Below are 25,333 nucleotides of genomic sequence, written 5' to 3'. Positions count from 1 at the left end.
CCGCTAAAAATGTGTTTGAATTACAGCACTCGCACTCAAGAGTACATTTCATAAAATATATTTTCTTTAGTTTCCAAAAATCATTTCACATGCAACACAAGAAAACTTCAGCTCAAGTTATAAAAACATCAACAACAAAAGCACTTATGTTGGCGCATAGGCTTAGAGTAATGGCACCACATTTGAAAATTAAACCATACAGTCGACAATATCAGAGGAATGTCTCCAGTCTTAATCCGCACATCTTTTACACCTTACCAGTCCATTCTCATGTTTAAAGTGCTAATAAAAGACACAATAACCATTGCAGATGTCAATGCCAATTGATGACCGCTACATCATTTACCAATCAGATGACTTCACAGATGGCATTAGAGGTAAACAGACTTACAATCTTCTTTTTTCCTGTCTATTTTTTTGTAAAAGTTACCTATAAGAGTTTACATTATTAACAGTGTTAGATTACATCTACCTTCATTTAGGCCATGAACTTCGCTACAGAGTTAAACAAAATAGCTATTATGTAGGAGACTCAGTTTCCCCCAAACGCATTCAGGGGATCATCGAAAATATTGTGGCCTGTTTCCGCAGTTGAGATGGGATCCTGGGCGGGTTGGCTCTTCTTAGACTTGGAGGATGGCTTTACCGTAGGTTTTGTAGTCCCAGTCGAGAAGATGTCATCTGTGAGATGAGAGCAGTAAACCAGTAAACATTTGTAACTGTGTCTTTATTGTTTAAAGTTGAGCATATTAACCTTCAAAACCAATGTTCATAAAATTAAAATGACCCAGGGCCTAATGTATAAATGATACACTGGCAGTCAAAAGTTTGGATTAATTAATATTTTTAATGTTTCTGAAAGAAGTAATAATATTTCACAAAGTTAGTATTTTTTACTGTATTTTACATCAAATAAATGCAGCCTTGGTGAACATGAGGCTTCTTTCAAAACATTAAAAAGTCTTATTTATTCCAACCTTTTGACCACCAGTGTATGTGCATGGAAACTGTGTACACACGAAATGGCACTGAATTGTGTGTACAACAATTTTCCACACACATATCATGATTTATATATATAAAAAAAATAATAATAATAATATTGGCATAAATATGTGCACACCATCCACTCACTTTAGACTCATTTGCTGGTGTGATTGAAGTAATGAAGTAAACAGAATGATTTTAAACTCCCATTAATGGAGTTACAAACTAAAATACAAAAAAATACAATTATATTTAAGATTTGCACATTTTATTTTTTGAATGTTTGAATGTCAGTGCAAAATGCCCTACTGTCAGAAAATCGTATTTACACTGCATCTGTTCGGGTAAAATTTGTTTAATTTATAGGCAAAACTGCATATTTTGCCAATCAGAATGAATGAGAATAAATGACATCTTTATCCAAAAAGTAGACAAATTTGGTAAATGTATTTTGTTTGATGTATATTTGAATATTTTTATTCTAAAACAAGACAAGGATACTGAATACATTTTTGCAATGTAATAATGACAAAGAATATTTACAATCCGTCATTCCATACGATCTCATATTTCTTGTTCAGTAAAACAAGGTAGTATCATGTGGATGGAAATATGCATGAAAATGATATGCAGATGAGGTTATGCATAGTAAAACGAGGTGTGGTAAGCTCCATATATGAATATTTTGGGGAGGAGAAATGCTCTCTGACAGGGTCATTTTTCTCAGGCAGGTTCTGGAATATATACGGTTTTACAAATCTGAAAACTTTTAGGGTAAAATCTATGCCAAGTTTTATACATGAGGCCCCTGGTAAGAATCGCAGTGAAGAGTGTTTTGCAGAGATAACTAACCCATGTCATCATCGAATATAGATTTTGTCTCCACTTTCTTCTTTGCTTTCTTCTCCTTTGGCTTTGTGGTGCCAGTCAAGTCAGCAAAAATATCAACATCATCATCAAACAAACTTGCATCCAAAGACACTTCCTTAGGCTTCTTCTGGCCCTTGGTGGGTTCTTTCACTTCATCCTGTAAACATTTAAGGTCAATAAAGATGCAAAAATCAGTCATTCCACTCCCTACCACCACAATTGATTTGTAATACCAAACTAAATGATATTTACCTGGAAAATGTCTGGTTTTGCAGGACTGGCCTCTGTTTTGGAGTTTTTACTATCTGTACTTTTACTCTTTCCTGCTCCAAAAATATCATCATCGTCATCATCTAGGAAGGACATGTGTTTGGCTTTCTGGACAGGCTTCGGTTTCACTGTGGCAAAAAGATCATCCTCATGGCTGTCAAAAATAGACGAGGCCTGGTCTTTCTTTGAGGTTATGACGGCCTCTGTCTTAGAGGCTTTTTTTTGGCCCTCTTCAGGGGTCTTTGCTTTGTGTTTAGAAGAGGGAACGGGCTTTGTGGCAAAGAGATCATCCGAATCAAACAGATCATCTGCTGAATCGAGAAATCTCTTTGGCCTGACTGCTTCATCTGGGCTCTTGGCTGCAGCGGGGCTGCTGACGGGTATAGTTAGCGCTGAGGGTCGCACTGAAACGGGGTTAAAGGCAGGGAGTGAAGCAGCCATAACTGGTTCGTTAGCTTGTGAAGAGGTGCTTTCCCCAACATCTTCCTCTGATTGCTGTGCTGCAAAATGTCTTGCTGCCCTTGTTTGCGGCCGCCGTCGCACTGCACCTTTAGCCCGACCCTGCAGGAGACAAAAAGGCCACTGAATGGATCCTCTACCAACAACAGCAGTTTTCATCGCAATGGCACGCAACTAGGGCTGAACAAATTGAAATAAAATCGATATGGCTTAGTGCAATTGGTTTCAGAGTAGTGTTTGTCACAATACTGGAATTTCCAACTTCGATACGATACCTTGAAAAATACTGATATTTGATACCATTTTCGATACCACAGGGAAATCTGCCATATATAGCGCCATACAGATAATTTGTTAATATCTTATATTTTTTCAGTAATTTGGGTAATCAAGCTTACACAGAACAGGGAGGCTTTATTTGAATCGTTGAACGGACTGTATTTACCTGAATACTCAACATTTTTGCATAATTTGTAAATATTTGAACGTTTAAGCGCAATAAGCCACAAAAAATAAGTCAATTTCACAAGCTTTTTGAGAAGTGGCTTTATGAGAACAGCACTTAGATCATCTTTTGGCACCACTATTCAACCGGAGCGAATGAGACGAGTGAGTGACAGGAAGCGGATGTGTGTTAATTTGCCGTCAGAAAGAAGAGAGTAAGAATGCGCAGCTGGTACCGGTATTGATATTGGAACCATTTCAGATATTTCAATATCGATACATATCTAAATATCGATAGTTTTTTTGGACAACACTATTTCAGAGTGAACTGTGAAATTTACACACCTGATATCATGAGCTGAAGTATCATGTCACACACACACTGTGAACACCTTTTTGCTGAGGCGCCCAGGGAGCAATTGGGGGTTAGGTGTCTTGTGGCTAATGAGAATGGAAGAGAGCGCTGTTCATTCACTCCCCCCACCTACATTTCCTGCCGGGACTGAGACTCGAACCCAGGACCTTCAAGTTACAAGTCTGACTCTCTAACCATTAGGCCACAACTGCTCCAACAATTGCATGTGTGTAAATGAGCTTCGCTCCGAAACCAGCAGCGCATATTTTTATTTGCTGGCAACCCGTCAAAATAGAAGCTCAATGGCTTTCTGTTTGAAAATTACATATTTTAAGACATAAATATTAGAATTGTAATTTATAAATAATCAATAAATATATAATATAAATAATTAATACAAATTAATTGTATTTTTTATATATATTTTTACAGTACATATGGTGTTATTTTTATATTTTTATTTTTAAAACAAATCACAATAAAAATCTTTTTTTTTTCTTTTAAGTCATTTAAATTGGTAAAAAAATGTGGGAATGTGGCCTATGAAAACTAGAAATTTATCATTATTTGTCACCAAGATATTATATTCTGGTATTGTACTGAAGCCAAAACTGTGGTATCGAGCCAACTCTAATCATGCAGCCCTTCACACAACCAATTTTTAAAACTGTAAAACATAGTCAAGTCACCATTATTTATATAGCGCTTTGTACAATGCAGATTGTGTCAAAGCAGCTTTACAGTGATAACTGGTATTTAATTTTAAATACCATTCATATAGATAATGTCAGTAATGCATTTACAAGCGAATTTTTATCATGTTTGGATTGCTTTGGTATACAACAATTTAACACACTGCCCACTCATACTAAGGGGCATACTCTTGATCTTATTTGCTGCTCTGGTATAACACCTTTTAATTGTACTGTTTCTGATCTATCCATATCAGATCACTTTCTGGTGTCATTTTGTGCCAAACTGGCCATTTTTAAGGTAAACCTGCGTCGCCCGATTACATTTCGGAATATTAAGAACATTGATTTGCCTACTCTTGCTGATGAACTTGCCATTTTTTCCAGTAAATCTGATTTCACTACTGTTGATGAACTGGTAAAATATTACAATGATGGACTGAACATGATTTTAGATGAATTCGCACCTGTGAAAACTCGAAATGTTTCATTTGTCCATTCAGCTCCTTGGTTTACACCTGAACTGCGTGAACTTAAAACTAAAGGTCATAGGTTAGAGCGGCTGTATGTCAGGTCAGGCCTTACTGTACATAAAGACATGTATGCTGAACATATTCAAAATTATAAAAATGCACTAACTACAGCTAAATCCGATTACTACTCTAATGTAATTGGAGCTAGCAATGGGAACTCTAGGTCTCTTTTCTTGGTGGTAAACAATATTCTGAAACCACCTGATTCTTTTCCATCTGATATGTATTCCACTGACTTATGTGATCGCTTTTTGACTTTTTTTACATCTAAGGTTGAAAAGGTACATCGGCAATTACTTGTTGGTACTCTTCACAATGACTCTTGTCAGTCTATCACTCACACGCCTCCCCACTCTGTTTTTTCTAACTTTACACTGCCAACTATTTCAGAGATAGAAGGTCTGATAGGTAAATCTAAATCTTCGACTTGTCAGTTAGACCCTCTACCAACTCCTTTAGTAAAAGCTTGTTTACCAGCCCTTTTGCCGTTGATTACTAACATTGTTCATGCTTCACTTGGTTCTGGTTTTGTATCTCCATCTCTTAAATCTGCTATTATTACACCTATACTTCAGAAACCAGGGGGTGATCCATATGATTTTGAAAATTATCGTCCAATTTCAAATTTACCATTCATCTCCAAGGTAATTGAAAAGTGTATTGCAATTCAAATACATGAACATTTGTCCAATAATAACTTGTATGAACAATTCCAATCTGGTTTTCGTCCCCACCACAGCACTGAAACTGCTCTTGTCAGAATAACCAATGATCTACTGTTGGCAGCTGACTCTGGGCTTTTAACTATACTTGTCCTTCTTGACTTGAGCGCTGCCTTTGATACTGTCTCACATAACATACTTCTTGACAGATTAGTTTCCATTGGTATTACTGGCAGTGCTCTGTCTTGGTTTAGTTCATATCTATCTGGAAGCAGTCAGCGTATTCAATTAAAAGGTTTTAGTTCAAGACTATCTACAGTCACCACTGGTGTTCCCCAGGGTTCTGTTTTGGGCCCGCTTCTCTTCATTATATATATGCTCCGTCTTGGTGATATTTTAAGAAAATATGGTATTAATTTTCACTGTTACGCGGATAACACCCAACTTTACCTGTCTGCCAAACCTACCGGTTCTTTTCCTCCGCCATCTTTGTCAAGCTGTTTAGCTGAAATAAAAGACTGGCTTTCAGCTAACTTTTTGAAATTAAATGGCAATAAAACTGAGGCTCTGCTTGTTGGCACTAGATCTGTTGTGTCTAAATCTACTTGTTTCTCTTTACACATTGACAATACTGCAATCTGTCCTTCCTCTCAGGTTAAAAGTTTGGGTGTCATCATGGATAGCACACTATCTTTTGAAGCTCAGATTATTAATATCACACGGATTGCATACTTCCATTTGCGTAATATTAATCGTCTACGTCCATTTCTTTCAAATAATAATACTGCAGTTCTCATTCACGCACTAGTCACCTCACGTATAGACTACTGCAATGCTCTTCTCACAGGTATTCCCTCCAAATTGCTGCATAAGCTTCAACTGGTTCAGAATTCTGCAGCTCGTGTTCTTTCTAGAACACCTTCATCACATCATATTTCTCCAGTTCTCCAGCAATTGCACTGGCTTCCAGTAAAATATAGAGTTGAATTCAAAATCTTGCTACTCACTTATAAGGCACTTCATAATCTTGCACCACAATACCTTACTCAACTTCTCCAGGTTTACACTCCTTCACGTGCACTTAGATCTTCATCTTCAATTTCTCTCGTGGTACCTCGGATTCGACTTACTACTATGGGTGCCAGATCTTTTAGTTATGTTGCCCCTCGCCTATGGAACTCTCTTCCCCTCGATGTTCGCAACAGCGAGTGCTTGTTGACTTTTAAAACGCGTCTTAAGACATATCTTTTTATACAGGCTTTTTTATTACATGTTTTATTGACACTTAAATGCACTTTATATGTATATGCTGTTTGTTTGTTTGTTTGTTTGTTGTTTGTTTCTGTCTTATGCAGTGACCTGTATATTGCTTGTAAGGTGACCTTGGGTGTTTTGAAAGGCGCCATGAAATAAAATGCATTATTATAATTTATTATTAATTTTGGCTGCACAGCAGCATACAATGGTGTCGATGCAGGGAGATCAAAACACTGTTGAATATCAAATGTCATACATACTGCAGTCTGACCCACCTTGTTAGCATTCTGTAGCGTGCTGACCTGAGCGGGCGAGTCAAAGCTTACACCTCCCTCACTGGAGGCCTGTTTATCAGGGATAGTATCGGTAGCTGGCAATGGCCTGGTAGCTGCAGAGAGGGAAGTGGGTGCCATGCCAGGGATTACGCTGACAGCTCCTGGAATCCGTGGCACTGCGCCTGGCAGAAGGCTGGCAGGGTTGACAGCTAACCCAGCCTGAGAGAAACAAGACATTTTTTTTTAATCTGTGATAAAACTAATCAATATGCACAGTGCCCTTTGCTCACATGCCAAGATCAGAGAGGAACTGGTCTGTACTATTTTAGAAGTACACTAGATTTGCGTTTCCTGAAGCACATAGCAGTGCTTGCAAGGCAGCAACAGAAAAGTAAAATCCACATTTTAGGTCTGCGTAAATAAATCAAGATGGCTTACATTTTTAAACTGATGCAAGAAAGAATGTAGTATCAGTATGCAAATGTTATGACAATGTTATCACTGTTTGTAACAAGGAAAGTATCAATACACTGCTGCCTTGCAAATACTGTAAATAGCACATTGACAGATGCAGATTGCTGCATCTAGAGTTTTCCTGTTGGTGCATTAATGATGTACAGCATTTGCATAAAGCGTAACAATGTTATGGCAAAGCTACAAATGTTTTGGTACTGTATACCAGAATAAGTGAAAATGTTAAAAGGCAGGAATATATTGTGTGCAGAATTACAGATTTGAAACAGATAAAGGGTGTCGTACAACAGCCCAATGAAAAGCAAGATTTTTGGTTTTCTTAGACTTCTAAGAAAGATCATGCCAGGATGCCAAGTAACACAAACAGAATATAGAAATACAGAAAAAACACTGTTTAAACAATGAGAGTAATGGAGCATAAAAAGTATAGAGATTTTTTTTTAAAAACATTACTTGAAGTTCTCCAATCCTTGAGGAAGTTTTTTTAGATTTTAGAGGGCTTGTAGGCTCCTGTGCAATTAAATAATATCAATTACATTTAAGTCAACCAATAAAAAACAAAAATCACTTTTATAGGTTCTAGAGATCTCCCAAAAATTTGTTTTATATGTGGTAAATGTAGTATTCTAGTACTCTACAAATAATTATTTCTAAATATAATAATATATAAATCATTAATAAAATGTAAATGCGTAAAAATAAATACATTTTAATTTCATAAATATTACATCTCTATTTGCTACATATAAACACATGCAAATGGTTTTCACATAAATATTCTGTTGCTGAATAAAGATAAATTAAAAAGCAACAAAGCAGATTTATTTCTCTGCATACCTTGCTTGATGTCAGTGTTGATTTGTCCATTTCATTCGTTTTAGGCTTGCTGGGCTTCTCTGGTACTTTCTGCATGTGGATAATATTGTAGAAACATTTAGGAAGTATTACCGTTTACATAAAAACAAAACAAAAAAAAAATAAAAATAAAAAACGTATTATTTTATTTCATTTTTATTTCATTGGAATGGTAGGGGAAAAAAAAAAAAAAAACACACACACACACACACACACACACACACACACACACACACACACACACACACACACACACACACACAAATCATGGACATGATACAAAAAGCTTAAATAGTCCTGAAAAAAAAGTCATACTCATCAAAAATTACCGCATTGGAAATAAATAGGAAAATAATTTAATCTAGTGGAAACATTTGGTTTACTGCCCCAAAAAATGCTATTTTTTGCGATATCAACCTCAAATTGAAACGCAACTTGTTTAGATTTATGGCTTTGATTTTCTCAGTTTTAAAGTAAAACATGTTTTAGAAACTATATATTTCATATTAAAATTAAAAAAAAAGTTTGTGCATTTTTCAATAATAATAATAAACTTCTGTAACTTTGTTATAACTTTTTTCACTTCACCAATAATCTGAGAAGTGTCTTCTTTAAAAAGAGACCGAACTTAAGTCTGTGCTCCAAAGATGCTTTAAGTTGGAAATTTCATTTTCATGCTCAAAAAGTGGTTAACAGGTAATAAATGGATTATAACTACTGCATAAATAAAATTTAGCACCATAAAATCCCCTAAAAATACAAAATATTAAATAAAAACATTATCGAACTAAAACATAGTACATTTCATTTAATTTAAATAAAAAAAAATAAAAATTTTGTCATTTTTGATCGCAACGCGAAGAGCACCAGAAAGTTAAATGTACAAATTGGGGAACGAACAGTACCGGAGGAGCTTTAGGCTTTGCTGAACCAAAGAGGTCATCATCATCATCATCCCCAAACAGTGTGGGGGCAACTGGTTTTACAGAGCTCTGAGACGACACCTGTAAAATGAAAACACCTCCATCAGTAAGAAACCACTGTCTCACCATGAAGTGGCAAAGTCTATGGAAAGTCTAAAAGCTTACAGCTGGTTTAGGAGATGTAGCAAAGAGGTCTACATCAGGATCGTTGTCTCTCTGTTGCGTGTGGCTGAAAAGGAGTTCCTCATCTTGGAACACACCTGTGCTCTTCATGAGGGGCCCATGATCCTGAGATCACAAGCAAAAATCAATCAATAACATTAAATAACCTACTTAAAGTACCATTCAAAATCACACCTCACAGCACTGAATCTAAAACTGCTAACCTTTAGTGCATTCTTTTCTGCTGATTTGGATGTTTTAGGGACAGGAAGTATTTCATCAGTGTTCATATCTTCATCGTCATCATCATCATCATCATCAAAAAGACTCAGTGCCGTTTTCTTGGCCTTGGTCCCCTTAATCTCCATTGGCGGTGGGCCCTCCTTTTGCAGCTCGTCACTATCAGCAATCTCCTCTTGATTCTTTGTCTGTTTCTGTGGAAGAGACGATCTTCAGTTCTGTAACCCTTTTTTCTGAGCATGTATCTAGGTATATATACTTATTATTTTATGCTATACATTTTTATTTTGTTAATTTTATATAATATATTTACATAAAAATAACTTTTAATTATTTTGCAAACATTTTACTCACTTTACTTATGTCTTGCTTTTCTCCTAATATATCGATCCCACCAAAAAGGCTAACTGCTCCAACTGGCTTCTTCTTAATCTCAGTGCTGTCGTCAGAGGACAGAATGGATTCCACAGGCTTCTTCTCCACAGACGATTTCTCCTCTGCCATCTTATCTTTTGCTACATTGGGCAAATTTTCCTCCTCCGTAGATTCAAACAGAGAGGGAACACCAGAAGCCTGGAATACAGAGTTACTCTGAGTTACTTACAAATGACAAGGCAAATAAAATCTTTGATTATTTTGAAAGAAATGCTTCTAAATTAGCAAGGATGCATTAAATAGATTAAAAGTGATGGACATTTACAATGTTAAAAAAAGAATTTTAACATGTAAATAAAGCATTCTGGTGCACTCTGACAAGTTGAAACACTGATTGATAGATTACATGACATGATATGGATTACTGTATCTTTCAACATATCTTCGGATGTTCATCCATGTTTATTTTGTGTAAAGCGGAAAAGATGGTCAGTTCATGTGCGCTCAGTCTTAGCTTAAACTGAAGCGATACAGCGATCTGTCTGACGTCTATGGTCTCACTCCAGTCTATGGGAAAGTATTCGGATCTACACGATTCACATAAATTACATATTTTGATTCAAAACAGCGAATTTCAACGAAAAGCGACTAGTTTGCATGTATGACTTTACAGTAAGGTTTCATTAGTTAACTACTTTAGTTAACATGAATGTTTTTGAAGTAGCAAAACAATATATTATAATGGTATCTGAGGAATCATGTGACACAGAAGACTGAAGAAATTTTGCTGAAAATTCCACCTTGCTCTCACAGGAATAAATTACTTTTTAAAATATATATTAAAACTGAAAATTATTATTTTAAATAGTAATAATATTTCACAATATTACTGTTTTTACTGGATTTTTGACCAAATAAATGCAGCCTTGGTGAACGTGAGAGACTTCTTTGAAGCATGAATGGTAGCTAAAAAGTATTTGGACACTTGGCCACACTCGCCTTCGGTTCAGAATGAGTTTTATTTGCAGGTGTTTTGAAGCCAAAAAGAGGTTCTTTGTCCTCGTCATCATCTTCATCCTCAAACAGGAGAGACACTCTCTGAGATGACTTCTTACTGCGAGGACAAAAAAGAAAAAAAAAAAAACTTTACAGCATAATGATTTAGTGTTTCTCTCAATACTTCAGTACGTTCACTGATGATACACAAACCTTGACTCATTTGTGGCTGCAAACAAATCATCATCATCATTATTATCAAAAAGGGCATCTTTCTGTGGTGCTTTGACACTGGGAAGCCTGGAGGGGGCGCTAACGCTCGACTTCATTCCACTGGGCTTCACTTCTGGGCTTTCTTTGCTGGGTTTAGAGCTCATCCATTGATCCTGATACAGACAAATTTTGCAAATATTTTGACATTCAAATAATTGGAAAATAAAGCAAATATTGTGCCATGTCATGTGATATCAGCATGCATTATCAAATGAAAAATTGACATGATTAAAACAATGAACAACTGAAAATGACATCAAAATACAAAGACAACTTTGTATAAATATTTCGAAATGTTGTTTTCAACATGTTTGTGTTGTTTTTACTGCATTTTTACAATAAGTACTGACTGTTTTGTAACTGTTTTACTAGTGTTGAAACGCAAAAATACCTCATCATCACTGAAGAGTGAACTGGCTACAGGTTTCTTGGATGGCAGAGATGTTTTTTTGACCTGAACTGACTTGGACTTTGGTGTCGATGAAAAAAGGTCCTAAAAGATCAAAACAGACTTGTTGAAAACCACTGAATGAAATAAAGTATATCCAGATTTCCCCACAATCTATCTCTTTAAACTAAGCTTGCTTAACATCACCTCCTCTTCTTCATCATCAAATATTGAGAGCGGCGCTTTGCTGGGTTTGTTCTGAGTGGTAGGCTTTAATTTACTTGCAGTCGCACTTGGAAATATCTTTAAAAACAAACAAGAACAAGAACAGCAAATAAATCAGTGACAAGTATCGAGTCAGTTTGTAATTAAGGTTGGGTGATATAACTAAAACAGATATTTTGAAAGGGAAATCTCAATATTTAGCTCACATTATTACCCTAAAACATCAGTTATCAATTTTTCAAACCGATTTCAAAAAACTGCTTCAGGAAGCGTTGGAGCATAAATGAATCAGTGTATCGAATCTGCTGTTTGGAGCACCAAAGTCACGTGATTTCAGCCATTGGCAGTTTGACATGCGATCTGAATCATGATTCGATACACTGATTCATTTACGCTCCGAATCTTCCTGAAGCAGTGTTTTGAAATCGGCCATCACTAAATAAGTCGTTATTTTGTTTTGTTTTTGGCGCACCAAAAATATTCTCGTCGCTTTATAATATTAATAATGAACCACTGTTTTCACATGAACCGATTTAAATATGTTTTTAGTACCTTTGTGGATCTTGAGAGAGGAAATGTCATTGCTCCCTATGGAGGCCTCACGGAGCCATCGGATTTCAACTAAAATATCTTAATTTGTGTTTTGAAGATTAACGAAGGTCTTACGGGTGTAGAACGGCATGAGGATAAGTAATAAATGACAGAATTTTCATTTTTGGGTGAACTTACCCTTTAACTGGTCACATTTAACTTGGCCAATTAAATGGGTCTCCACAAAACAAATATAAATTTGATCTTCAATTCCCGCACTATATGCAAATTTAACACATCAACGAAAATCAACATCAAAAAAGCAAAATCAATGAGCTGCATTTCATCATCAGCTAATGTCAAGATCAAAGCAATATGAGAGAAAGTTAATTTAGTCTCACTATTTTTAATGAATATAATCGAGTGTTAAGCTTCAGGATGCAACAGCAAACTTTCAGTTTCCTTTGCGGCGGTTTTGGCTTGCTGAATCGATAATCAGCTACTCATCTGTGGTGGGCCATATCTGTGGTGATATGTGTTGCAGTAGCACTGTCTTATGCAGTTTGTAGTTGATAAAGATGCTCTTTACCATTTTGGGGGTGATATGTGGTTCAACAAACAGATGCATTAACACTTGTCCTGTTTCATTTAGAATGAGTCTCAAACTACTTCATAAAGTGTTTTGAGTTGTTAGATTTAAATCCACCTCGAAAGCGTTTCGAAGGGCATTTACACCTGGTCTGTTCGCTATAAGATAGCTATCCAATCAGAGAAAAGGCTTGAAGAGACAGGTATTAACAGGCCCTTAAATTCCAGAAACAAACTTCGTTTTAGACTGAATTTGTTCAAAATGATGTCACACCAGTTTGTCCTTTGATTTCAAGAACAGGGCCTTTAGAAGATTTACTAATATACTATAATTAGTATTTTACATGAGTAATTTTAAAACTTCATTACTATATTAATCACTGCAGTATTCACATTGTTGCTTAATTTTATATCACCAGCAAAATCATGCAAATTTTTTTTATTTTAAATGTACAGTATGACCCAGCACTAATTGTAATTCATCAGAAAACTGAGAATAGGCTCTATGTATGATGACAATAGAAAAATGATGTACTTGTGAGTCTTCATCATCTGAGAACAGACTCCTGCTATGTGCTTTCTCTGATGCTCCCAGAGCAGGTGAAGATTTGACTGCTTCAGGTGGAGGTCCACTCTGAAAGAAAAAAAAAAGATTGTTGAATGTGAAAACAATTAACCTTTAACACAGCAGACACTATTAAGAGAATAAGGCTGTGTGTCCTCCAAAGCGTTTTTAGCCAGCTGAAAAAGCTAGGTGCTCTACTGAAAACGCCTAGCCGTGAGCGCACCATTTTTTCAAGTTGAGCTTTGTTGCTATGATATGGAATATCCGCTGCACTGTTACTTGTAGCTGATTTCGCAGATAATTTGTTTCAGACTAAAAATGTTGGCACAAATGTTCTTATCCATTTTGTTCTGTTCTCTGCTTGTTGATGTCATTGTACAGCAAGAATTTTGTGACAGTGTTGTATTTGTCCCGCCCCTCCTCCACTCTGGTTGGACGGCTGACTAAAAAGTGACAATGAGCACAGCGTTTTACTCAAAGTTGAACATTCTTCAACTCGAAGCAACCGGTAAAAAACACAGCGCACTCAGTACTTGAGCATGAAATAGACGCTCAGTGCCTCCTGCCGTTTAAAAAAACACAGCGCTCCCATTGAAAACAACTGGAAAGTACACTAGCGGCTGGAAAAAAACACTTTGGTGGACACACAGCCTAAGGGTGTGTTCACACTTGGCAAGTTTAGAAACGCTTTTTGAATGCTTGGTAAGTCGCAAAATATACAGGGTTTTTTTGTTTGTTTGTTTGTATCTTTAGGTCTGGTGTTAAAAAAGACAGTGTGAATGCTAAGCAAACCAGGACTAAATGTATCAATTTATTTTTTGGTCCGGACCAACAGAACTAAGAGAACCGAACTACAAGTGTGAACACACCCTAAGGGCGCGTTCACATAGAATGCGTCTTTGCATATAAAAACGCGAGACGCAGCAGCGCTCAGGAATGGTTATTAAAAAAAAAAAAAAGCGCAGCACAGAATGTGAGGGCCTCAAGACGCACTTTTGAGACGTGATGCAATAACGGAAATAATAGACATGAGCAAACAGCAGAATAGATAGATACTATTTTTGACATGGAAAAAAGAAAATAATCGCACTGGCTATGGCTATGACACAGCGTCTTAAAAACGCAGCGCTCATGTGCAAGGCACTGCAAAAGATGTGAGACACGAGTGTAACAGTAATGCACGTCCATCTAGTGCATGTTTAGATAGAAAAACAATGGAAAAGTAGCGCGTTTTAATAGAAAAGCACGTTCCGTGTGAATGGCCCCTAAGAGAGAAAGAGTTCTACCTCTTCAGATTGGGCGGACTCTTCGCTGGTGGAAGTTCGGCGTTTCTTCAGACCCTCCAGTATATTTTTGGTGCCAGGCCCAAACATTGAAATGGCTCCAGCAGGAGGCTGCAAGCAAGCACAATCAGTATAGAAGCAGTAACAATGTTACAGTGAATAATGATGATTGACAAGCAGACCTTTTTCTCTGGAGGACGGGTCTCCTCCTCCCCGTCGGTTCTTTTGTCCTGCTGTGGAGGAGCAGCACTGGCTTTCCCACTGTACATAGTTCTATCTTCATCATCATCATCCTCCTCCTCATCAGCTTGCCCAAACAGGTCTACTGCTTTCTTTGGCTTTTGCTTCTCTTGTCCTGATCACAAAGATATGCATTTAAGATTCCCCAAAACAACAGTCATTTTTCATGCTGCAGAGAAAATGTGAGAGATTTACCAGGAGTGGATTTGTTATGCGTCTTTCCGCTGAAGAAGTCATCATCATTGTCATCCTCATCATCATCATCATCAACAAAAAGCCCACCTCCAACTGAGACACGTTTTGGAGCTGCCTGCCCTTTGGGCTTCACTGGACTTTTACTGTGTTTACTCTCTAGTGACTCTGAATCATTTGGTGAGCCAAAAAGTTTGTTTTCTGTGGGTCAGAGAGGAATAAAAATATCTTGCTCATTAGTAACTATAGCAAACCTTTATGCAAAACAGTGTGTGAGTATGCAAACTGAATGCAGTTAACGCTTACCAGGAAAGATGGAGACAGCACCAGTGGGTATTTTCTTAGTTTTAAGGGGCTCTGCAAAAGCAAATGAAAAAGATAAGATTACTATTATGTAAATGAGTTGTTCACACAGTGACTTTCAGAAGGTACAGCGGTGTGTGTGAGTAAAATCCAGTCATTACAGTAAAAAAAGCTTATTAAATGGCTATTTACAAAATACATTAATAAATAGAAATTACATTTACATTTTTTATTATTTAATTTCATAATAAAAAAAATTGTGAAAGCATGAAATCGGGTAGCAGGAACAACTGATCATTATACAAAAAAAGTTGCCAGAAATGTCAGTCATTTCACAGAAAAATCAAGTTATAAGAGTAGCATAAGAGTCCAAAAGAGTCACAATTAGTAAATTTCACCTGTTGCTTGGGTTACAGTCTTTTCCTTTTCCACTGGCTCATTTTTGGGTGCATCAGAAAACAGATCTCCCTAAGGAACAAAGCATATGAAATTAATTACAAAAGATTACAACCATGTCTTCTAGTTGCATTTGTATGATATTGTATGATTACTAAATTAATTTTGGTCTAACCAACCTCATCGTCATCATCAAACAGGCCTTTGCCTCCACTAAAGAGACCACCCTTCCCACCAAATGGAGAAAATTCCTCATCTTCCATTTTTGGTGGTTTGAACATCTCGTCCTGATCATCTTCCACTGTAATTACATATACATAAAATATATAGCATTATTTTATTAGCTATATCCTACCGTTTTTCAAAGAAACTATGGTTCAGTTATGCCACAGTGTTAGTGTTTTGAATAAAATAAATATATATAATCTGATGATGTACTACCGTACAAACGTTTGGGGTCATTAAGTTTTTTTTAAATAATGAATACATTTTTGCCATGACAAGAAAAAATTAAATTTTAAAATATTTTAAATTGATAACTGTAAAAATATTTCACAATATTACTGCTTTTACTGTATTTTTAATCAAATAAATCAGCCTTGGTAAGCATAAGAAATAAGCTACGACCCCAGACTTTTAAGCGGTAGTCTACAGAGTCCAAAATATAGCAGAATGATCTGATAAACGTGCTATGAAGTCGCTCGTACCCTGAGGTTTTGGCTCTTTCTTTGTTTTACTCTTCTTCTGGGTGATAGATGGGCCAGATGATAATGCTTGAGAACAGACAAGTACATGCACACAAATAAACTTCAGAAAGACAACAAACTGAATGGAAAGATGGAAATGTGGTAAATAAAAAACAGTCAAATCTACATGTTCTTAATGATCATACATGTGCGATCTGCTTCTGGCTTGTTTGGAGTCTCTCCCTTGATTCTGGCTGCTAGTTCATCAGCAAAGGATGGTAGACTAGTGTCCTGAACGACATGGGACACAGGAAATTTAAGTTTTAGTCTGCACATTTTTATACTCTCTTAACTCATTTGCTAAGTATGTCTGAGGTGCTCAGAAAATGAAAGCTAACCTTTCTGAGTTCATCTTCATCCTTATCAGACCCTCCAAATATGTCAGAATCTTCATCTTCATTCTCTTCATCAGCATCATCATAACTAGCAATGGATGGTTTCTATGGGATGAATTACAGAAGTACAGCATTTTATAGATGTAAAATAAAGCTTTTTATGAAAAAGGTCTGATTTACGTAAATAAGGCTTTGAAAATAGTGCAGTTATCAAATGTCTCACTTTTTTATAGCTAAATTTCTAATTTAATAAATGTGCCTATTTAACCCTTGTGCATCCTTATGGACATTTTTGTCCATTTCAGTTTTGTTTTTTGTTATAAGTGTGCCTTTGTTAATGCCATCTACATGAATTTTGGCTCAGGTGTTTATTTTTATTGGAATTTTAATATTTTACCCTCATTTCCTTCAAAAAATCAATTTTACCCTCTGTACAAAAAATACTCATACTTAGGACCTTAAGGACAAAAATGTCCACATTGAAACCCATTTAAACTGCAATTTTTTAACCCATGGCCATTTGACTATAAAATGATACAATATTTGCAAATAGGCATTCATTATATCGGCAAGGCTTCAAATTTTACATTTTTACCATTTTTTACTAGATTGTGCCATATTTTCAAATTTGGCATATAAAAGAAATACTCGCTTTATTTGAGTTTTCTGCTTATGCATATTATAGTCTATGATAAAGTCAATTTGAAAAATAATGCAGCTATAATTGTGTGGGTATACTGGTAAGGATGTCAGAGTGTAGTTTGCAGGTGTTTACTGAAAATTTAATTTGTGTAATTAGTTTGAAAGAAATTATACCATACTGGCAATCAAAAATCCCACTCCATGTATGAGTCACACCCTTGGCAGGGTCATAGGGTCATGTGAAAACTATGAAAAAGGTCAAAGAAGGCTTTAAGGTTCTTCTTTTTGACCAAACACGCATCTTAACCCTTGATTGCACTTTTTCACTTGTTATTGTTTTTGTACGGAGATAAAAGTTACCCTTGAATTTGAAGTAGACGTTCAGAAGCCCCTAAACACATTATTTTAGTTTTCACCACAAGAAAATACTGATTTTTTAGTCTGGTAGATTTTATACAAAGTTTGAGTTCACACAGGTGTCCTCACAGCCAAACCTATACATATGTGGTGCTTGAGGGGTTGATCATTTCATTGTTTGAAGAGACGTTACTCAGCAGAGGAAGCTCTGAAGCTAGTGCTGCCCACTGACACTGAGCACACAGGTGCATTAGAAGCCGAGGATGTAAAGAAACCGATTTGTAAAGTGTTAAAATTCTGAAAATGAATGAATGTTTGGTATCTATGGATAGAACAGATGCTGGTTAAAAAATTGACATCAGTGAAAGTGGAAAAAATATTAATATATAATATTTCTATGGCAGTTTTTTGGCATGGACATTTTTGTCCATTATTGACCTAAGTGTTATTTTTTGTAAAAAATCTGACACTACATAAAAAAATATAAATGCCTCAAAATTAATGTTGTTGTTCTTCATTGACCCACCTAAGAATCTAATAAGCAAAGAAAAAAAATTCTGCTTAGCATTTAGTTTATGAAAATTAACTATTTTTATTTTTTTCATAAAAAAACACCTATGGCATTATGTAAACAAACCAGCATTTAAAGGGTTAAAGTTCTTAAAATTAATAGATGCTGGTTAAAAAATTGACATCAGTGAAAGTGGAAAAAAATATTAATACATCATATTTCTATGACAGTTTTTTGGCATGGACATTTTTGTCCATTTTTAACCTAAGTGTAACTTTTTTTTTTTGAATGCACAAGGGTTAAATGTATAAGCATTAAAAAAGAAGCATAATATAAATATAAATGTTATATGTAAATCTTGAGTTGTAGAAAACTTGAATATGCTATTTAGAAATGTACTGGTCGATGTTAGATTTAAGATCTATATTTACCTTTCACATTTACTGTAACTGAAAAAGTTATATTAGTGTATAATGATTAGATACTTAAAAGCATTATTAAAAGCTTAAGTAAATCTGACAATAGTGGGTTGCTTTTGTTTTATAACTCATTTTGTTTTACATGTGAAAATTCCATATCTATAAAAAATAAGTACCACTGCTGTAAAAGCACCTGAATAAATATTTTGCATATATCCTATACTTTTTTGCAGTGTATCCTAATATAGTGTAAATCCGTTACTTGTCTATAAACCATCAGAAACGTAGCAAAGAATCTTTCAAGTCTTACTTTCTTAAAGTTGCCATGGACTTCCTCATCCTGGTCAGAATATTCATCTGAGTGCTTTTGGAACAGAATCCAAATGCAGGATTACACATAAATATATTTATTTATGTAATGTTGTCAATAAAAAAAGTCCATAAATTTGGTTACAATGTTTTTGAAAATAGAATATTTATTCAATAAATAAAATATGCTTAAAAATTTTTATCTTGGCCAATGTTCTTTAAATGCTAATGATGCAATTCATGTAAAAATATGTGTACTGTACATATCATCCTCTCTCACCTCATCACCATCTTCAATATCACTCTCAATGACGCTGTCTCTGTCACTACCGAGAGACATTTCTATAAAACACAGCAAACAAAGAGAAGCTAAAAGCAACATACAAAAAATAAATATATATATATAAAGATTATGAATGGGAAATGTCACCATCACTGGACAGATCTCCCAGGCCAACATCCTCCTGATCCATAAAGGCTTGGGACCCAATCAAGTATGGCAAAGGCCTGTCCACATACAGATCCTACCAATAAAATACATTTAGGCTCAAAACCTTAAAATCACCATAAAATCAAAACTGAATATTTGTACTTTTTTTTTATGGAATACTGGATTAGTTATTATGAAAAACTGCATTTATTTATAATAAAGGATTTTTCAGATTTTTTATTTATTTATTTTTTTCATATCCCCTCATAATCTTTAATCATAAATATTTTCCCCTCCCTCTTGTAGCAACATTGGATATCATTCAACTTGGCATGATGCCCCAAATCTACCGAGACCAATTTTATGATTTTTTGACAAACCGCTCAGAAGTTATAAGCAAAAATTGCCATTTTTCATATCTCCGGACAAGTAGGTGGCGCTGCACCAAAATGCAGCATGTAACCTCAAGTCATGCTTGTGATGACATGGACAAATATTGGTCTGAACATGATAAAGCGTTGAGAGGATAGAGCCTTACGTCTATTTTCGCAAACACTATGTAAAATTTGTTTGCATATTTGTCAAAAACGGTTGGACAAATCGGCTTGAATTCAATTTTTTTTTTTCAGCATCGTCTGAAGATAATCATGAGTTTTAAACAGTAGACTCAAAATGTCAAGAAAACTTTCATGAATTTTGTTTCTAGCCCTTACAGTTCAAAAGTTATTAGCATAATAAGGTTATATTTGGACAGTTGGTGGTGCTAGAGGGATTGAGTTAGAGACTCCAAATTTGCTATGGTGACAGTTCAGACTGGCCTCCATCAGTGTGCCAAATTTTATAACTTTCCCCCAAGCGGTTCTATGGACGGCCATAGACTTCCCGAGCGGAAGAAGAAGAACGGATAGGTTACGCACCTTCGGTTCTTGGCCCCTAATAATCAAATAAGTGCTCAAGGGCTCTACAGAAACACTACCTTTGCTTCCAAAATGGGTTCTACTTTTTCCAAAGCCTCTTCATCCTCAGAGTCAGAGTTTCCTGCTTTAATGTCGAGCTGTTCGAAAGCAGATTCCAGGACCTTCAGGCCATAGTTGACGGCCTCTTGGACTTTGGGAATAAGTTCTGCTTCCTTCTGTTCCCTTGTCTTCTCCTTTACATGTGTATGAAATGGTAGGAATGCTTAAAGCCATTGTCAGAGAAGTTTTCAAAAGAATACATAATATAAAAAAATCATAGCAATGGTCCACAGCAGAAATAACCAGAGAAACATCCCCAAACAGTACCTGTTCAGGTTGTCTCTCTGTGGTTTCTGGCTTTGGTGCAGGGTCTTCCACCTCTTCATCATAAACCCTCTAATGAGTAAAAAAAGAGGTCATAAAAATAGGGTTTGTTTGTGCTTACACCCTTATTGTTCTTTATCAAAATTCACAATCTCACTGACATGAGCTAAGAAAAATGCTGAATAAAGAATTCACAGTTAGGCCACTTTCTCAAGGGAGGAACGTTGAACAGGAAATGTGCAAATATCATAAGCTGACAAACTCTCCCCCATATTCTCTCAAGACAAGTGTGATATTTCAGTTTGTGAAACTTGACCTACTTTGCTTTGCATCATACTAAGTGAATTCTCTTTTAGCTAAAACCATGAAAAAAAATGTACATACGTTTTCAATGAACTGTGTGTTGGACAGCATGAGGAAGTCATTAAACACTGTATGTAGGTGGCTGTCTGTGGCTTTAGTGTCCCGGATAAGACCGTCCAACTGCTTCTCAATCTCATGTGTCTTGGACAGCATCCTTTGAGAGAAGTCTTGCAGGAAAAGAAATAACTGCAGAGATACAAACAAACAATCACTCAAACCATATGTACAACGTAGCAGCAAGCACAAACGGTATAAATATGAAATATGAATGCATTCCACTCCATACCCCTGAATCTGCGGCAAGTGACCAGTTTGTGCTGGATTTCTGCATCTCTTCCACTGTCCAGGGTCTCTCCCACACCTGCTCAGCCTCCCCATTATGATTACTGGGGCCATTCTCCATAAAATTAGACATGCTTGTTTAATCTGTAAAAGATCACAAGTTTTACTTGAATAAGTTACTGATGCAATGGGCATTATGACTCATAAGATTATGTCTTGAAGGATTAGTCCACTTTCAAATAAAATTTTCCTGATAATTTACTCACCCCCATGTCATCCAAGATGTCCATGTCTTTCTTTCTCCAGTCAAAAACAAATGATCGGCTTCCAAGTGCTTCCGCTTTCCGCATTCTTCAAAAAGCTTACGCCGTATGTCCTACGCCTTCCCTATACACTTACGGATAACGCGGCGCCAGTTCCGTTTTTTCCCGTAAGTAGAATAGGGAAGGCGTAGGACATACGGCGTAAGCTTTTTGAAGAATGCGGAAAGCAGAAGCACTTGCAAGCTGACCATTTGTGTTTATAAAGCATATACAGTTGTATTTTTTTCGAAAATGACTGATCGTTTCGCTACATAAGACCCTTATTCCTCGTCCAGTATCGTTTAAAGCCCTTTGAAGCTGCACTGAAACTGTAATTGACCTTCAACCGTTTGCAGGCCATTGAAGTCCACTATAAGGAGAATAATCCTGGAATGTTTTCATCAAAAACCTTAATTTCTTTTCGACTGAAGAAAGAAAAACATGAACATCTTGGATTTTGTCATCTTGGATGACAAAAACTTGTATAGGACTCATGACTGCCCCTTGAGGATAAGAAGTGTACTTAATGAGTGTGTACTATAAATTTCAATTTCTGTAGCCATTCCGAAGTCTTTTGCTTTTGACTACGGGTGAATCTTCAGTTGTCACTGATGACTGTCATTTGGACCTTTCTGGATTACAATCCGCCATCAAAATGAGAAGTTTACCTATTCCAGCTGCTGTGAGAAAAGGCTATAAATGATCCGCTACCAGTAGCGTCCTCACATATAGCCTACTAGCTGGGACTCGTTCTTTCTGTTTACAGACGCGACGTAATGATGAATGATGAACGGCTACATGATCGAATTTCCCGTGGAAACCCACCAGTACCGATTTTATTGTAAAAACATACAAGTAGGGCTGTTCAACGATAATCGCAATTATCGTGTACAAAATAAGAGTCTGTGTTTACTTAATATATGTGTGTTTGTTTTGTGTTTAATTATTATGTATATATAAATAAACATACATTCATGTATATATTTAAGATATTTAAGATAAATATATTACATTTCTATAAAAATATTTACATTTATATATTATACAGTGCTTCCTACAGGTTTGAAATATACTTGCGGTGGTAGCCGGGTGAAAAAATCCTCCTATTACCCACAGCACAAAAATGGTCTACTACATCTGACAAACAAATAATTTTATATAAAGGCCATAAAGTAGACATTGTAATAATTCATCAACTTGAGTTCATTAGCAATCGCTTGGCATAAATCTGCGCTTTTCATTGATTGAGAATCACTTTGAAGCAGTCTGAAGCTCTGTTGCGCGAGTTTGTAGAACGCGCAACAGCGCCCCCTTGTGACTTCGCAAAATGCAGCGCCCGTTTGAATGCTAGCGGGATTAAACAGTTCTGACGCACACATAATGAGTAGGTACGAAACGACTAGTTAATCGATCGCGGATGGTTTCATTATCTTGTGCGGATATAAAAGTATAAGAGGATAAAAATAATAAAAGCAAAAATGTGTCTCCGAATATACTTGGGCAGCCGTTATTATACATGGGCGGCCCGCCCAAGTAAAGTCTGTGTGGGAAGCACTGATTATATAAATATATACAAATATAAATATATGCATATATTTATACATACATGCATATCTTAAATATATACATGTATGTGTGTATTTATATATACATAATACTTATTAGGGCTGGGCGATATATCGCATGCAATTGTCACGCGCATTTCGTCAGTAAAGCCGGTTCCCTGATTACCGCTAAATCACCATCACCTGCTTTCAAATGGAGCGGCATTTAATAGACAGAGCCGTAGTTCACTGATAAGCTACGCAATATCGCGTTCATTATCGCAGATGAATCGCCTTCGATAATGAACGCGATATTGCGTGGCTTATCAGTGAACTACGGCTCTGTCTATTAAATGCTGCTTCATTTGAAAGCAGGTGATGGTGATTTAGCGGTAATCAGGGAACCGGCTTTACTGACGAAATGCGCGTGACAATCGCATGCGATATATCGCCCAGCCCTAATATTTATACACAGAACAAACGCAGACTCTTATTTTGTACACGATAATTGTGATTATCGTCGAACAGCCCTACATACAAGCCTACCGTTGTGAAGCGGGTAATGAGATAGTTTTGAACACTGGCTGGTTATGTACTTGCTCAAAAATTGATTTTGGATCATTTTTAACCAAAAAAGTTACGAACTGCAGTTTTAAGTGCTCTTAAAGAGAGTACTATTTCATGACTATGTTTCTTAACAGACTTAAGTACACTTTAAAACTGCACTTTGTAATAATGTAAAAATAAACATTTACTTTAAAGTAAAGGTTATACTTTAATAATGGTTTTGTTGTGCTTTAAAAGAAGTACAGGTCTTGTTGATAACTAACATACACTTCTACGCGTTGACATTATTTGACATTACATTTAAAGTTAATACATTTTAAATGTAACATGTAATTACAAATATATTTAAATACATGACAAAAAAAAGTTCCAGTAAAAATTACATTAAAGTGTATATTAGTTTACCATAAATGCTTGTCATTACATTGGGCAGTACACTTTAACCATATTTCAAATACAACATAAATAATTATGAAATAACAAATAAAGATCTACTGTACTTAATCGTTACTTAAGAAGGCTGGTCCACTCAAAATAAATTTAAAATATAGCACATTTTCATTCAATTGTAAATAACATGCAATTAAGTGTCCGAGAACATTGTATTCAGTTCACACATATAGTAAGTATAGTCTTTTCAAGTTCATTATTTCCATAATAAGTGCTCTTTTTTTTTTTAATTATGCTAAAGTGTACTTCTTTTTCACAATGGGTTGATACATGCTTATTTACTTAAAGCCAGATATTTTTATTTTATCTAACAATTGATATACATAGTAAAGTGTAAACAATATTTATCTCTCAAATTACACTTCTGAGGAAACTTTCACAAGTTAAAAGCTTATAAACTATGTGTCAATGAAAAATCAACATATGCAGAAGCGATAATCTCGTTCTTCCTCAAATCTTAAACGGTTAGAAATATAAGTACATACACCTGAATGCACTTTTGATCCTTTATTATCTGTTATTTTACTGTTTTATGCATTTATATGTGATTGCTCAACCTGCTGTCATACAAGGCTAGCTGCTGTGCTAGCAATTTACAGTCTGAATCTCTGCTCATTTCGTTTGAAGTACTGATTTACCTTATATATGTACTGTGGTAAAATATCCTCTGTAGTGTTTTTCTTCACCTCTAAATCTCACGAATCCAGCAGTGAGAGAAGTCAAGGGCAGCTTATCGCTGTCATTCGTCCATCATCAGCTCAGTGTTTTGAGAGGTCGGCCATGTTCCGTTTGCAGAAAATCAGCTGATTCTAGTCACCTGACTGAGGCGCGCGGCAGCGACGCTAGAGTCTCTCTGATCTGAGAACAGCTTCTGATACGCGTGAATGACGTCTTACCTATGCGTCTTACGTAAACGAAGCGGATTTAAACTGATCTCAAAGCAGTACTTCCTGATAGGAACATCTAACGTTTGTTATAAAAAA

At 35.9% G+C, this 25,333-nt stretch overlaps 1 protein-coding gene across 4 annotated transcripts; it reads right to left on the bottom strand.

Annotated features, from left to right (window-relative positions):
* Positions 1–83: 83 nt before the first annotated feature.
* On the bottom strand, positions 84–25,144 carry washc2c (WASH complex subunit 2C). Of its 4 annotated transcripts, none has more exons than XM_067385856.1 (32): positions 24,989–25,144; positions 21,492–21,631; positions 21,227–21,391; positions 20,846–20,914; positions 20,539–20,712; positions 19,563–19,656; positions 19,413–19,474; positions 19,134–19,187; positions 16,898–16,999; positions 16,706–16,790; positions 16,521–16,586; positions 15,993–16,114; positions 15,816–15,885; positions 15,421–15,471; positions 15,118–15,315; positions 14,865–15,037; positions 14,686–14,793; positions 13,370–13,468; positions 11,698–11,793; positions 11,494–11,595; positions 11,043–11,215; positions 10,833–10,947; positions 9,813–10,031; positions 9,443–9,652; positions 9,222–9,344; positions 9,039–9,137; positions 8,116–8,184; positions 7,732–7,788; positions 6,805–7,023; positions 2,110–2,688; positions 1,840–2,014; positions 84–681 (listed from the first exon to the last, which is right to left on the bottom strand). In XM_067385856.1, the coding sequence occupies exons 2-32, from the start codon at positions 21,618–21,620 to the stop codon at positions 533–535; spliced, it is 4,206 nt and encodes a 1,401-aa protein (XP_067241957.1). In that variant the 5' UTR covers positions 21,621–21,631; positions 24,989–25,144; the 3' UTR covers positions 84–532. The 4 variants fall into 4 exon arrangements, with proteins under 4 accessions (XP_067241957.1, XP_067241958.1, XP_067241959.1 ...); XM_067385857.1 differs by having other exon boundaries at positions 25,037–25,139; XM_067385858.1 differs by lacking the exon at positions 7,732–7,788.
* Between the last annotated feature and the right edge of the window lie 189 nt (positions 25,145–25,333).

The sequence above is a fragment of the Chanodichthys erythropterus genome, chromosome 5, assembly GCF_024489055.1.
Source record: "Chanodichthys erythropterus isolate Z2021 chromosome 5, ASM2448905v1, whole genome shotgun sequence".
Taxonomy (NCBI): Eukaryota; Metazoa; Chordata; class Actinopteri; order Cypriniformes; family Xenocyprididae; genus Chanodichthys; species Chanodichthys erythropterus.
This window is presented reverse-complemented; position numbering and strand designations above follow the sequence as displayed.

Bases quoted from the DNA above. Each gene is read 5' to 3' on its own strand.
- washc2c (XM_067385856.1), bottom strand. From the start codon at position 21,620: ATGTCTAATTTTATGGAGAATGGCCCCAGTAATCATAATGGGGAGGCT. The intron at 19,188-19,412 runs GTGAGAGAGGAT...CTGTTCCAAAAG, and splicing joins ATATTGAAGATGGTGATGAG to CACTCAGATGAATATTCTGA. The intron at 10,032-10,832 runs GCGAGTGTGGCC...TCTGTATTCCAG, and splicing joins AAACTCATTCTGAACCGAAG to GCTTCTGGTGTTCCCTCTCT.